The 14148-nt window shown below is 48.8% G+C and overlaps 1 protein-coding gene and 1 pseudogene across 5 annotated transcripts in view; one reads left to right on the top strand and one right to left on the bottom strand.

Annotated features, from left to right (window-relative positions):
- Window positions 1-13877, top strand: part of SCNN1A (sodium channel epithelial 1 subunit alpha) — a 34833-nt gene extending 20956 nt beyond the window's left edge. For all 5 annotated transcript variants that reach the window (XM_077169783.1, XM_077169784.1, XM_077169785.1 and 2 more), the window contains 10 exons: window positions 725-915; window positions 6058-6161; window positions 6455-6618; window positions 7031-7129; window positions 7365-7482; window positions 11379-11457; window positions 11542-11599; window positions 11767-11822; window positions 11981-12056; window positions 12494-13877. In XM_077169783.1, coding sequence (XP_077025898.1) covers window positions 725-915; window positions 6058-6161; window positions 6455-6618; window positions 7031-7129; window positions 7365-7482; window positions 11379-11457; window positions 11542-11599; window positions 11767-11822; window positions 11981-12056; window positions 12494-12871 — 1323 coding nt within the window. In that variant the 3' untranslated portion in view covers window positions 12872-13877. The remainder of the gene's footprint in view (window positions 1-724; window positions 916-6057; window positions 6162-6454; window positions 6619-7030; window positions 7130-7364; window positions 7483-11378; window positions 11458-11541; window positions 11600-11766; window positions 11823-11980; window positions 12057-12493) is intronic.
- On the bottom strand, window positions 9056-9583 carry LOC143689798 (large ribosomal subunit protein mL42 pseudogene; annotated as a pseudogene).
- Window positions 13878-14148: the final 271 nt, after the last annotated feature.

Here is a 14148-nt window from a genome sequence, read left to right as displayed (position 1 = left end):
TCCGTTCCCTAGTGATGTGAGGTGGGGCCTGTCGGCTTGCCGGCAACAAACAAACAAAACCACCCAAAACAATAGTAAATAAAATAACATCGCTCTGTATTACTTCTGTGGGGTCGCCTCACTGGGGCCCGTGTGGGAGCGTTTAAGGGGCGTGGGGTCAAATCTGCCGTGGAAAATGCAGCATTCTGAATTCCAGTCCTCGCTCGTGGGACTCATTTGGGACGCTCCATTACGGTGGGGAACTGGGGTTCTGATTGCCTAAGACAGCTTATAAGGAGACAGTCAAAAGGAAGAATTTTTAAAAATGTTTTTGATAAAAAATAAAAGGGAGCGTAAGAGAGGAAATGGGACAGTGGAGAGAGCCCCTCCTAGTGAGATGGACCATTCTACCCGAGTTCTAGTGCCAGCTCTGCTGCTGGGACAACCCCCTCAATCCCTCAGTTTTCCCATCAATGAAATGGGGAGAGAATCCTTGCCTCACGCCCTGCAGAGGCTGTAGGAATGACCAGCACCCCGGTCTCCTCCCTGCCTGCCACTCCCTTAATCCCATGCGCCCCCCCCCCCCCCCCCCCCCCCCCCCCGTCTTCCTCGCTTCTCGGGGCTTCTGCTTCTCGGCCCCTTCTCTTTCTTCTTCACCCCTGGCCCCCGATCCTTTCCCATCAGTTCTTGGGACCCCAAACCACCCACTTCTTGACCTGTCTGACCCTCTGGCCTCTGTGTCCAGTGCAACCAGAACAAATCCGACTGCTTCTACCAGACATACTCGTCGGGAGTGGATGCGGTGAGGGAGTGGTACCGCTTCCACTACATCAATATCCTGGCGCGGCTGCGGGACACCTCGCTATCCTTGGAAAAGGATGCGCTGGGCAACTTCATCTTTGCCTGCCGCTTCAACCAGGTCTCCTGCAACCAGGCGTGAGTTCTCCCTGCCTGGCTCCGGGCTCCTGATGGGGTCTCCTTCCCTGGGACAGCCTGAGGCCAGGCTGAGGGCGGGAACCAGGAAATGCTTGTTGTCCTCAGGTCCGCGCCTCTGCGCGGTGACATCACCCTGCAGACCTCTGCTCTCCCTTTACTTCTGGGTGTGGGTGAGGTTGCCCATGTAGATGGGCTGGGAAAGTTGGCATTTGGGTCTGGCTTTGAGAACTAAGGGCTGAAAGTGTGGTTGTCCCTTTCGAGGTTGTCTCCTCTCCTATTTTCTCTTCCATTTCCTGTCCTATTCCTTCTCCCTTTCCTTACCTTACCCTCCCTTCCCTTACCCTCCTCTCCTTTTCATCAGCATCAAAGCTTAAGGGTCCTGGGACGTCATTTGGACCCCAAACTCCTCTTACTCAGAGGAGGTAAGTAATTCCGGTGTGGCCGGAATTGAGGGACCAAACAAACCTCAATTCCGACTCTGGCTCTGTTACTTCCTATGTGACTCCGGCTCATCAGAGCCTCAGTTTCTTTATCTTTAAAATGCAGGAATGGAAGGAAGAAGGAGCATTCGCTATTGATTCCACATATATTTTGGAATGTCTGGGCTATATGCCCGCACCGTTCTAGGCGCTTGGGATATATCAGAAAAAAACAAAAGTTCTGACCCTTGCCCTCTTGGCACTTGTGCTTAAGCGATGAGGGAGATGATGGTAATACCAATCTCAAGATTTATACCAACTGTAGGTGTACCTAATATGTATAACAAATATGAGGGCATTTTGTAAGACATGAAGTGTTTTGCACATACTGGGTCTCATCACTTGTGGCTTGCCCTAGATCCCAAGGCCGGGCCTAGCTAAAAATGCTTCCCACTGTGTTGTGAATTCATTCTTTCTGTTAAGTCCCCTCTCATAATATCCATGTAAAGAGGTCACGGCAACTTCCAGCTCTCCGAGAGCTGGGAGAGGCTAGGGCTGAGGGAGATCCCCCTCTGTGGCCCCTGGTACCCTCCCACCCCACACTCCCCTTCTGACTTCTGCTGCTCACTTCACAGGGCCATCTCCCTGCCTGCCCTTCCCTCCCGTGTCCCTAAGTTGCACAATGGCCACAGGGCCAGGTGTCACCTGCTTCGGCCCCCACCCCTCACCCCTTGCACACACACCTTGCCCAGGACATAGATTTTGTTCCCGTTTCTAGTCTTTCTGTTTGTTTGAGGACAGAAGCTGCCATCTGGGAAGTGAGACAGTGGCAGTGCCTGAACCTGGCTCAGCCCACACCTGCCACTTGAGTCTAACTGTCACCTTCCCACCTGCAGATCTCATCTGTTTTCTTCTCGATCCTCCCATTCTGCCTTCCCCAGGCTCCCCTCCTCCCCATCAATGCAAAGTCCATAGTTCACCAGTGTCTCTTTTTGTCTTTGGAGTCAAGCTGACGCTCTTAAGCATGGCTTTCTCATCATCACCCTCCCTCCATCCCGCCCCCATCCCCCAGGCCCTATCTGCTTCTCCCTATAATCTTTTTTTAAATAGCTTTACTGAGATATAATTCACATCTCATAAAATTTACCCTTTTAATATGTACAACTTAGTGGTTTCTAGTATATTGTCAAAGAAAAACCTGTACCAGTCAATGTGAAAAAGGGGAGGATACTTTTATTCATAGCTACCATGGTAGGGGAAGAGAGTAGAACTTCACTCTGTTCAAAAAAAGGATAGCCAGCTTTTTAAGGGCTGGGAGGGGTTGGAGAATGGAAGTGTCTGATCAAGGGGATAGGTGAGTGAGTTACTGAGGTTGCGCTTAGACCCACTTGGTTCTGAATGTTTTTCTTTGCAAGGAATTAGGCCACTTGGAATCTGAAGGGCCCAGAGGGAGGAAGAAGGAGGCAAGGGAGCTACCTACTTAGGAGCCTTTCAGGTGCCTGGATAGTGTAAAGGCCCAGGTCAGAGGGCATCATTAACCTGGAGTTAGGGAGAAGCCTGTCTAAAGTGTCGTCAAGCTAAAGGGAAGTCAAGGCAGTTTTGGTAAATATTCACTGAGTTGTGCAACCATCACTGCTATCTAATTTTAGAACATTTTTATCACCTGTAAAAGATACCTCTACCTATTAGCGGTCACTCCCCGTTCCCCACCCCCACCCCATCCTAGGAACCCCTAATCTACTTCCTTTCTCTGTGGATTTGCCTATTCTGGACAATTCATGTGAATGGAATCATATACTATGAGGCCTTTTGTGACTGGTTTCTTTCACTTAGCATGTTTTCAAGGCTCCTCCAAGCTATAGTATGTATCAGTACTTCATTCCTTTTTAAGGCTGAATAATATTCTGTTCTTTGGATACATCGTATTTTAAAATCCATTCCTTAATTAATGGAAATTTGGGTTGTTTCCACTTTTTGGCCCTCATGAATAATTCTGCTATGAACGTTTGTGTATAAGTTGTTGTGTAGACATACATTTTAATTCTCTTGGGCATATACCTAGGAGTGGAATGTCTGAGTCATACGGTAATTTTACGTTTAACATTTTGAGGAACTGCCAAACTGTTTTCCGAAGTGGTTGCATCATTTTACATTCCCATCAGCATTTTATGGGTGCTCAATTTCTCCATATCTTTGTCAACACTTGCTATTGCCTGTCTTTTTTATTTTAGCCATTCTGGTGTCTCCCTATAAACTGAATAGTCAAGTTCTGTAGCTCTCTCTCTGTTCTGGGTACTGGTCTAAGTGTAATTTAGCCCTTACAGTAGCCCTGTAAGGTAGGTACTATTATTATCCCCATTTTACAGATGAAGAAACTAAGCATTTTAGTTTCTTAGGCTGCTTAAAACAAATACCGTAGTTGGCCTTGAACAACAGGAATTTATCAGCTTACAATTTTGAGGCCGAGCAAATGTCCATATCAAGGCATCATCAAGGCAATGCTTTCTTCCTGAAAACTGGCTGCCTGCAATCCTTGGCTCCTCTGCCATATGGCAAGGCATACAGTGGCATCTGCTGATCTCCCTTCTTTTTTGGGTTTCCTTGCTTTCAACTTTCCCTGACTTTCTCTCTTTGTCTGAATTTCATTCTCTTAGAACAGTAAAAGGAGTAAGACTCATCCTGAATGAGGTGGATCACACCTTAACTGAAGTAACCTCATCAAAGGGTCCTACTTACAATAGGTTTACACCACAGGAACAGATTAACTTTAAGAACATGTCTTTCTGGGGCATATACAGCTTTTATTTATTTATTTATTTTTGATGTATATTATATATTTACATACCATGTAATCATCCAAAGTCTACAATCAGTCGTTCACAATATCATCATATAGCTGTGCGTTTATCATCATAATCGGCTTTTTTTGTGTGTGAAAAATAATATGTAAACAAAAAAAGCAATACATTTCAAAACACGTCACAACAATTAGTTGTAGAACAGATTTGGTACATACGGCTTTAAACCACCACACAGAGGTAGAGGTTAAGTGACTCATTTAGTCCCATAGCTACTGCTCCTAAGAGCTGGAATTCAAATGCATGTAGTTTAGTTCTGGAGTCTGTGCTCTTAACCAGCACTGCCTCTCATAGCTACTGTATCAATGTGCTGAATGTGTATCACCTTGTATGTGTTTTTGCAAAATGTGTGTTCAATTTACATAAATAGCATTGTATTACAACTCACTTTGCCACCTACTTTTTCCCACTGAATTCTGTTTTTTAAAAATATTTTTATTGAGAAATATCCACACACATACAGTCCAACCGTATTATATAATTAATGGCTCACAATATGATCACATGGTTGTGTATTCGTCACCATGATCATTTTTAGAATATCTGCATCACTGCAGAACAAGAAATAAAAAGACTAAATTCTGTTTCGAAGATTCGTCTACTCTGCTGCTCCCGACTGCTGCCCATTGTCCATGGTGTGTACCCATCATAGTTACTTGTCCGCTGTCCCTTCAGGGCTCTCAGGCCCTTCAGGTCTGGCCTCTGCTCGCTTCTGTAGCCTCTTCTTTGGCTACTTCCTGAACCCAATAATGCTGGGTTATTATTAGTACTTCCTAGAATGTGCTGCAGTATTTCACACCTCACGGGCTATGGGATATTCCAGATCATCTGTAAAATGATCATCTCTCTCCTCATTGTACAGAGAAGTAGAATGAGCTCTAAAAAAATATGACTTGCTCAAGGCCATAAAGCTAGAACCCAGCTTCTCTACTCCTTGTCTCTGGCCAGTCTCCTCCTTCCTACTGTGTCCTCATTCTTCCCCTGTCTGTCACTGACAGAAGTCCTGCCTCCCTCTTTTCCCTGCTCCTATCACCAGCTCCACGATGGAAAGGTATTAGAACACAGATCCTTTTGTGCCATGTGGGCTCCTGCTGCAACCCCATCCAGCTTCCCTGGTTTGGGACCTGTGATTTGCTATCAAATCTCTTCCTATTGTAGCAATGTTCTCTCTATTCTCAAATTCATCACAGCCCAGTGTTGGCTCCCCCGGTTTGAGACACGGTGATGCAAGATGCCTTAGGAAAATGCTTTGCCTCATTCTTCCTCTCCTCAGCTTCATATTTTCCAGTGGCCTCCCTCTCTCCTGTAAGTCTATTCCTCTCCATCTCATTCATTGGACAAATATTTATTAATGATCTCCTATTCTCCAGCAACTGTGCAATTAGTTGAGGGAGTACTGAGAGGATACAAAGGTGCACAAGATGTGGCTCCTGTTCTTAAGGGGCTCACAATTCAATTGGGGAACCAAGACTTAGAGATATAAGAAGTTAGGAACACTGCAAGAATTTTCATAGTGCAGCCCAAGGGAGGTCACAAGGCAGCATGCAAGTCAAGGCTAATGAGGGCAGGTGGCCTGGTGGAAGGAGGGTTTGAGTTCCAGACTCATCATCACTGGCTGTGTTGACTTTGGGCTAGCCACTTCACCTCCCTGGGTCTTAAGCTTCCTACTTTGTGATGTGGGGATGACACCCTAACAGGTTCCCAGCATTGTTCTGACACATAGTAGGTGATCAGGAAACAAATAACCTGGAAGATACATGTAGTGTAGGAGTTCAAGGGAGTGAAGATTTTCCTTTCCTCATCTTTCTGTTCCCGCTCATCCCTGGCACTTTCCTCTCTGATTTTGCTCTCTCTCTCCTTAAAAGGAATTACTCTCACTTCCACCACCCCATGTATGGGAACTGCTACACTTTCAATGACAAGAATAACTCCAACCTTTGGATGTCTTCCCTGCCTGGAATCAACAATGGTGAGCAAGTACCTCTGTCTCAGCCCTCCCCACTTTCACTCAGCTTGAGTGCATATCCCCATAACGTGCCCGTCTCCAGCCTGATAGTATCTTCTCCATCCCTTTTCCCCATTGGCACCGCATAGTCCATTCCAGGCACAATAGAAATCTTGCCCTAGTCCTTTCTGCCTATCCCCAGCATCTAGCTCCCTGGCTATACTCCTCTTGGATTATCAGACACTGGGCAGAGTGGGTGTGTGGGTTCCATCCTCGCGTTCTTCTCCAAGAGTCCTTCTCTCCTTCGGTACCCCCAGGTCTGTCCCTGATGCTGCGCACGGAGCAGAATGACTTCATCCCACTGCTGTCCACGGTGTCCGGGGCCCGGGTCATGGTGCACGGGCAGGATGAGCCCGCCTTTATGGATGATGGCGGCTTTAACTTGCGGCCTGGTGTGGAGACCTCCATCAGCATGAGGAAGGCAAGGGTGCTGATGCAGACACCTAGGAAGGGAGCCTGGGACTGGAGAGAGGCAGGGAGAGGGTGTGGGATGGGCATCGAGCATGTGGAGGCCTTCAGGAGTGGAAATCAGGGGTGAGGGGCTGGCTGAGTGGGCCTTGGGAAGCAAGGCCCTAGGGAGTGGGCTTTGGGTGGAAAGGTGAAGAGAAAGGGTCAGGGGATGCATAGGATCCCAGGGGATGCTCTGGGCCCAGTGCCATTGGTGGGAACACTGAGATGTGCATTGGGGGCCGCTGGGGCGATATCTTTGAGATGGTGTGCCAGACCAGAGAGACTGGCAGGGTGTAATATATAGCCTAGGACAGAGGGGAAGACAGAAATCCAGGCCTGGGCCACTTTGATCTCTGATCTCTTGGTGTGTGTATCGTTCATAGGAAGCTTTGAATAGACTTGGGGGCAACTATGGTGACTGCACCCAAAATGGCAGTGACATCCCTGTCAAGAACCTTTACACTTCTAAGTACACACAGCAGGTGAGGCTCAACTTGTTTCTGTAGTCACCAACTCCCAGATCTGCCCTAATTTTTCCATCAAGGATGGACGCGTGTGTGTGTTGTGTCCATGTGTGTACACATGTGTGTGAAGTTGGAGGTGCAGTGCGGAGAATTTTGTCTTTCTCTGCCTTGCCCCTTGGGGCTGCATGGGGGGGCGGGGAGGTGGTCCAGGTCAGCTCTGGGCCCTCATTCCCTCTGCCCTCCTCTCCTCCAGGTGTGCATCCACTCCTGCTTCCAGGAGAGCATGATGCGGGAGTGTGGCTGTGCCTACATCTTCTACCCGCGGCCCCAGGGAGTAGAGTACTGCGACTACCGGAAGCATACTGCCTGGGGTGAGACTCCAGGGCAGCCCTGCCCTCCCTGTCCAAGCCTGGGCTTTCCCAGCAGCTCTGTAGGAAGACGGCTGCCTCCCATGGGCCCCGACTAATTAGGGCCTCTCCCTCTCCTCTCCCTCTTGAGTTTTAGCCCTTTGTCTCTGTCTCTGTTTTCCTCACCTCCTTTTTATCTCTGTTCTCCCTCACAATTTCTCTCTCTCTCTCTTTCTGTTTTCGCCTCTGTGTGTTTGTAAAGGAATTGCCCCATTTAAAAATAATTTGCAGCAGAGGAAGGAAGAGCACGTGAGGGAAATTTCGCAGGAAGGGGGAGTGATTCCAGCGGTTCCACACACTGTCTGCTGAGGTTTTAGCACATGCTGTCCCTGTCCCATCTGCCCTGAGTGGGGATAGTTATTGCCACCGTCCTACCCAGCCTTTGAGGCGTGGTCTACAAAATGGGGTGCTGGGGCGGGGGTGGGGACATAAGACAACTCACTGGGGTGCAGGAAGAAGATATTAGAAGTTATGTTTATTCATCCTATTCCTTAACATTTTACATTTTAGGCATGTTTATTGTGTTGCATAAATTCAATATGATTTATAAATCAACATACATATCTTGGAGGTGTCTGTTTATAGGAGGGCACAATCAAACAAGTCTGGAGAGCACTGGAATCTCCTCTTTATTCTGGTTTAAAATAGACAAATCCCTTTTCCTTTCTGCTTCATTTGAGTTATTCAGCAGGGAAGCTGTGTATTAGGAAGCTGCAAGAAAAGGAAAATCCCCGAGGAGAATATACAGAAGCTCAGAGGGTTTGCATTCCTGGTGCACACGGTCTGCTGCAGCCAGAGGTGGCCTGAGCAGCTTCTTCAGCTCCTCCTCTCTGGACTCCCCGGGCTGGCCCTCCCACAGACTAGGTCCAGGGAGTAGATGGGCCAGTGGCATCTCTCAGGAGGTGCAGTGAGGGTGCTATAAGCCCCGAGGGGTCTCTGGCTCCCTCTCTCCCAAAGGGTGAGCACAGAGTTTAGTGTCCACCCCCATATCCCTTCTTTCTCTCTGCCCCCTTTCTTCCCCGGGTCTGCTCTGGCGCTGCTCCCCCCTCCCTGCTTGTACTTTCCAGGCACAGCCTCCCGCTTCCTGCCTCTCTGACCTTGGAGGAGCCAAGCACATTAGAACTGGAAGGAAACTCAGAGGCTGTCCTGCCTCACCTTCTCCTTTCTCCGAAGCCCCCAGGCAGGGTGTGATGGCCCAGGACCCCCACCCCCATTATTCTCTGTGCCCCCCGACCCCACCCCTGAACAATTATTTCTAAGTTGTTGTGAGTTTGAAAAAGATCGTGAGAAAAAAATCATATCGATTGTGGGGAAGCTGTGAAGACCAGAGAGAGGGCCTAGGGCTGGAAACAAGGGTTCCCTAAGAGTGACTTACTCTCCAGACTAAAGGACCCTCTCCTTCTATTCTTCCTAACTATAAGTCCCTAACCCTGGTAGATAGAGGTGTTTTGGTTTGCCAAACCTCCTGGAATGCAATACATGAGAAATGGGTTGGCTTTTTTTTTTTAATATGAAAAGATATTTTATTACCATTTTACTATATGACATATTAGTAAATGCACCAGATTTTATTTTCTCAAATGGCAAATAAGGCAAAAGATAACATTTCTCTGAGTCTTAAAGAGAACTTGAAAATCATCTCTCTTTTGGGGGATTCAACTTCCTATGACGTCTGTGATACTGTCCATGAGGACACCAACGGTGCTTAGCAGAAAAGAACATTTTGCTAAGCCGTTCTATCGTGGGTCCTTGCTTAAGATTTTCTTCTTGTTCTTCTAATCTGGTTTTCAGCACTTGGTCATGTGTTTCTTCATTATTATGCACAGGATCTGGTTAAGGGATAGGTTTTGTGTTCATATGGAGTATCCACAGAACAGTGGGAGCATACTATCATCCTGCCATTGGATGTCAAAGCAAGTTCTACTTTGCGATTATAGTCATCTGGAAGAGAAGAGTATGTAGATTTATGACACACGTGATATAATGCTCCATTTTGGATTGGAAGTAAATATTTCAAGATAGTCCTATGTGATATCACCCATTTTACTGCTGCTACTGCCACAGTGAATCAAGGTATATATTGGGTGGTATAAGAAGATGTTTTGAAGAGAAACTGCTTTAAAAATCTGCTTCTAGGCACACATATTTTCAAGCCTCCATAGATGTTCATTGCGAAGCCACCATCTTGTCCCCATCCGGGTCCTACCAGACTCCCTGGATTAGCTTCTACAAAGGGGATTTATTAGGTTACACATTTACAGTTCAAAGGCCATGAATGTCCAAATTAAGACATCGAAATGGGAAGAAAGGCCAGTTGCATCCAGGGTTCCTCTGTCACATGGGAGGACACTTGACGACTGCTGTCCTTCTCTACTCGGTTGGTTTTAAAATGGCTCCCTCAGCTCCTGTGGATCCTTCTGGCTCCTCCTGGGGGCTTTCCCTCTCTAAGCCTCTGTGGGCCCTCACTTAGCTTCTCCAGGGCAAACTCTGGATTTCATCTCTTAAGTTAGCATCTCCTAAGGCATTTTTTATTTCCAAGTGACTGTGGTTCCTTTCTTTGCTTCTCTGGGGTATTTTCTTTCTGAGCTTCTTTGCAAGCTCTCTGGTTTTTTAATCCAGTAAATGGATTAAGACTCTCTTGAATGGGCAGGGTCACATCTCCAGGGAAACACTTAATCAAAAGGACCTACCCACAATAGGTCTGCGCCCACAAGGTTGGATTAAAAGAACATGGCTTTTCTAGGGTACTTAACAATTTCAAAGTAGCACAGAGGGATTTGTGTCAGAAATAAGGAAGGATTTCCGGACTGGGGGAGATGGAAGAAGAAGGTCCAAGTGACTCTAAGTAGCAAAATTGATAAAATAACCTTACCTAGAACTTCGGAAATAGGGAACAGGGTTAGAATTGGATACTTATTTTTCTTCCTTTTTTGGGAACAGCATACTGTTCACGCATTTAGAGAGTACAATTGAGTGGTTTTTAGTATAGTCACAGACTTGTGTATCCATGACCACAATCGATTTTAGACCATTTTGCATCAAGCTCCAAAAAAAGCTATACCCAGTAGTAGTCACCTCCCAACTTCCTCCTTCCCCCAGTTAGCAACCAATGACTAACCTACTTTCTGTCTCTGTAAGTTTGTTTATTCTGAACATTTCGTACAATTTTTGTCCTTTGTCTGACCTCTTTCACTTAGCATCATGCTTTGGAGATTCATCCATATTGTAGCACCCCATTCCTTTTTTTGGCTGAATGATGTTCCATTGTACCGGTATTCTGTGTACAGGTACAGAAATGTACATTTCGTTTATCTGTTTACCAGTTTAGGGACATTTGGGTTTCTACTTTTTGGCTATTCTGAATAAATGCTGTTATGAAGACTTTTGTACAAGCTTTTGCATGTATATGTTTTCATTTCTCTTGGGTATTTCCCTAGGAGTGGAATTGCTGGGTCACATGCTAGCTCTATGTTTAATCTTTTTAGGGACTGCCGGACTGTCTTCCAGGGCAGCTGCACCATTTGACATCCTTTTATTCTTTGTCTTTTTTTAATTACAGCCATCCTAGTGGGTGTGAAGTGGTATCCTATTGTGGTTTAGTCCCCTTAGTCTTACACAATAATAGTTCCCATTTTTCTTTTTGACTTTAAAATTTGTGTCCATATCCTACACATTTTTACATTGGTGTATCCCATATTTTTTGTTTTTCTCAATTTAGCTTAGTTTCTTAAGCGTTTTTTGGTGCTGTCATTTAGTACTTGTGGTGGGTCCAGGGACCTATAGGACACGGGGAGACCTCTAAGGTGTGTGTGGGAGAGGTTGTGGTACCCGAGGGAAACGGGTGCCTCTCTGCCCCACAGGCTACTGCTACTACAAGCTGCAGGTTGCCTTCTCCTCAGACCGCCTGGGCTGTTTCACCAAGTGCCGGAAGCCGTGCAGGTGAGGGTCCCTCGCCCCGCTGACCCTGGCTGGGTAGATACAGGGTACCCCACCCCACCCCTGAACACTTCTCTCCACCCCCAGTGTGACCAGCTACCAGCTCTCTGCAGGTTACTCACGATGGCCCTCAGTCACCTCCCAGGTAAAGCGGGGAAGGGAGAGATATGGCAGTGTGTGTGAGTGTGTGCGAGTGTGATGCTGTGGTCCTGTCTGGGGGCACATGCGTGTGGGGTGGATTTGACCCAACCCCCAACCCAATAAGCCTGAAGAGCATGGGGTGACCCTGCTGAGGCCCCTGCTCTTTCCCAGGACTGGGTCTTCCAGATGTTATCCCGACAGAACAGTTACACCCTCAACAACAAAAGGTCAGTCCTGCCCTGGTCCCAGCCCCAGGAAAAGGGGTCCTTGGGACAGTGAGTGGATTGGGAGGAACAGTTGTCACAGGTGATGGGAGGAGGGTGTTCGCCAGGGTCCAGAAGTTAATCCTCTTCCATTTCTCACCCCCTTCAACCCCACCCCAAAGAACTGGAGTGGCCAAACTCAACATCTTCTTCAAGGAGCTGAACTACAAAACCAATTCAGAGTCTCCATCTGTCACGGTACGTCCTGGCTCACCGGGCCTGTGCTTCTTGTGCTTCGAAGGCAGGAGGCCCAGGGAAAGAGGAGATGGGTCAGGGGTAAGGCCAAGCAGGTTGGGAGAAGGGGAACTCGGGTTGGGGGGTGGGTGGGCGGGGGATGCTGGGTGATGGCGAGAAGGTCCTTGAGACATGCTGCCGTTTCAGCCGTCCCTGACTGTGGCCCAGTTATCAGTTTTCCCTCGGTGACATCTACAGGAGCTGTGTGCTCCCAAGGGAGAGGGGCTGTGGCAAGAGGCCCCGGGTTGGGGGTGGAGAGAGGTTGAGTGGAGTGGGTGGAGTCCTCAGGCATGAAGGAAGAAATCCAGGTAGGGGGAGGGTGTGGGAGTGGGGTGCAGCTCCCCTGCCAGAGCCCACCCAGGGGCTCTGCCCCTCAGTCAGCCTGCCTGTCTCCCTCACAGATGGTCACCCTCCTGTCCAACCTGGGCAGCCAGTGGAGCCTCTGGTTTGGCTCCTCGGTGCTGTCGGTGGTGGAGATGGCTGAGCTGCTCTTCGACCTCCTAGTCATCACATGTCTCATGCTGCTGCGGAGGTTCCGGAGCCGGTACTGGTCTCCAGGCCGGGGAAGCAGGGGTGCCCAGGAGGTGGCCTGCACTCCGGCTTCTGCCCTCCCCTCCCGCTTCTGCCCTCACCCCACATCCCCCAACCCATTCCAGCCTGGTCCTCAGTCCCTGGCCCTCACAGCCCCTCCGCCAGCCTACGCCACCCTAGACCCCGCTCCGTCCCTCCCAGGCTCGGCAGGGACCAGCTCTTCTGCCCATACCCTGGGGGAGTCCTGAGAAGGAGGAAAGTGCCCCCCCGCAATGCAGGCACTCCCTTGGCGGCATTAAAGGATGTCTGGGGCCTCCCCTCAGAGCAACCCAATTTCCTTTGGCATGGGGGATGGCAGCAGGATGGGTAAGGGGCTCAGGAAGTTTCCTAGAGGACAGAGAATAAAGTACAGAATTGCCCCAGCTCCTGCCTTGTCTCCCCTGCCCCTACCTCTAGAACACTCTGATTTCTCTACCCATGTGCAGGCAAGTCTCCTTTTCCCTTGGATTAGCCAAGCAAACTTGGAGCTTTGACAAGGAATTTTCCTAGGAAACGACTCGAAGTCCAGAACAAAACACAGACAAGGGCACACAAAGGCATGCACAGGTTTCTCACCCAAGAATGACTGCGGCCAGCCCTGTACTGGCCTGGCCACACTGCTTTCAGTGACAAAGACGTCTGCTCCTCTTCTTGAACTTGGGTGGGGAACCCCACCCGAAAGCCCCCTTTGTTAGTTCTTGGGCAATTCCCCTTCCCTGACTCCCTGGGGCAGGCCAATGCAGTGAACACTTGGCCATGGTCAGTTGGCCAAGGACTCTTCCCATCCCAGGCTCCCCAGAGCCACATCCAGCACCTTGGCCCTGTGTCCTACACACTACTGCATGTTTGTTCAAGCAGGTCTCTCCGCCTGGAAGCTTCCTCCACTTTCTCCTGGTGAACTCCTATGCATTCCTTAGAAACCTGCTGAGATGCCACCACTTCTGGGAAGGCTTCTTCCTGAGAACTGATCACTTTGCTCTCTCCTGGGCTCCCATAACACACTGTAACATTTATTGGAGTGCTGATGTCATGTTATACTTTCTTATTCTTTCATATCTGCCTCTCCTGCTAGACTGGGAGGGAGCACCTTGTGATCTGGATGGAGGCTTGTTCATTTATATATGGTCAGGGCCTGGCCAGTGTCCCACTTGAGGCAGGTAGGAGGTACTTAATAAACGTTTGTTGCCTAAAGGAATGGCTGGAGAGCTAGCTGGGGGCGCCGTGAAGGGGGAGGGTGCAGATGCCAGTCCTGGGCCACTGTCCAAGCTCCTGGGGGGTCCTTGAGAGGGAGGGGCAGCCTCTCATGCCCCTTGGCCTCCTCATGAAAGAATGGGCTCGCCTACTGGCTCTGGGGGGCTTGCCAAGCATCTGGGTGTTGCCAAGCATCTGCTATGTCCCCCTCACATGTTAAGTTGAGGAAGGTGGGGAGACATGGCACCTCCTTTCAGAGGACCCACCACACTGTGGTTGGGGAAACTCACCTCCA

The sequence above is a fragment of the Tamandua tetradactyla genome, chromosome 7 (assembly GCF_023851605.1).
Source record: "Tamandua tetradactyla isolate mTamTet1 chromosome 7, mTamTet1.pri, whole genome shotgun sequence".
Classification (NCBI taxonomy): domain Eukaryota; kingdom Metazoa; phylum Chordata; class Mammalia; order Pilosa; family Myrmecophagidae; genus Tamandua; species Tamandua tetradactyla.
This window is presented reverse-complemented; position numbering and strand designations above follow the sequence as displayed.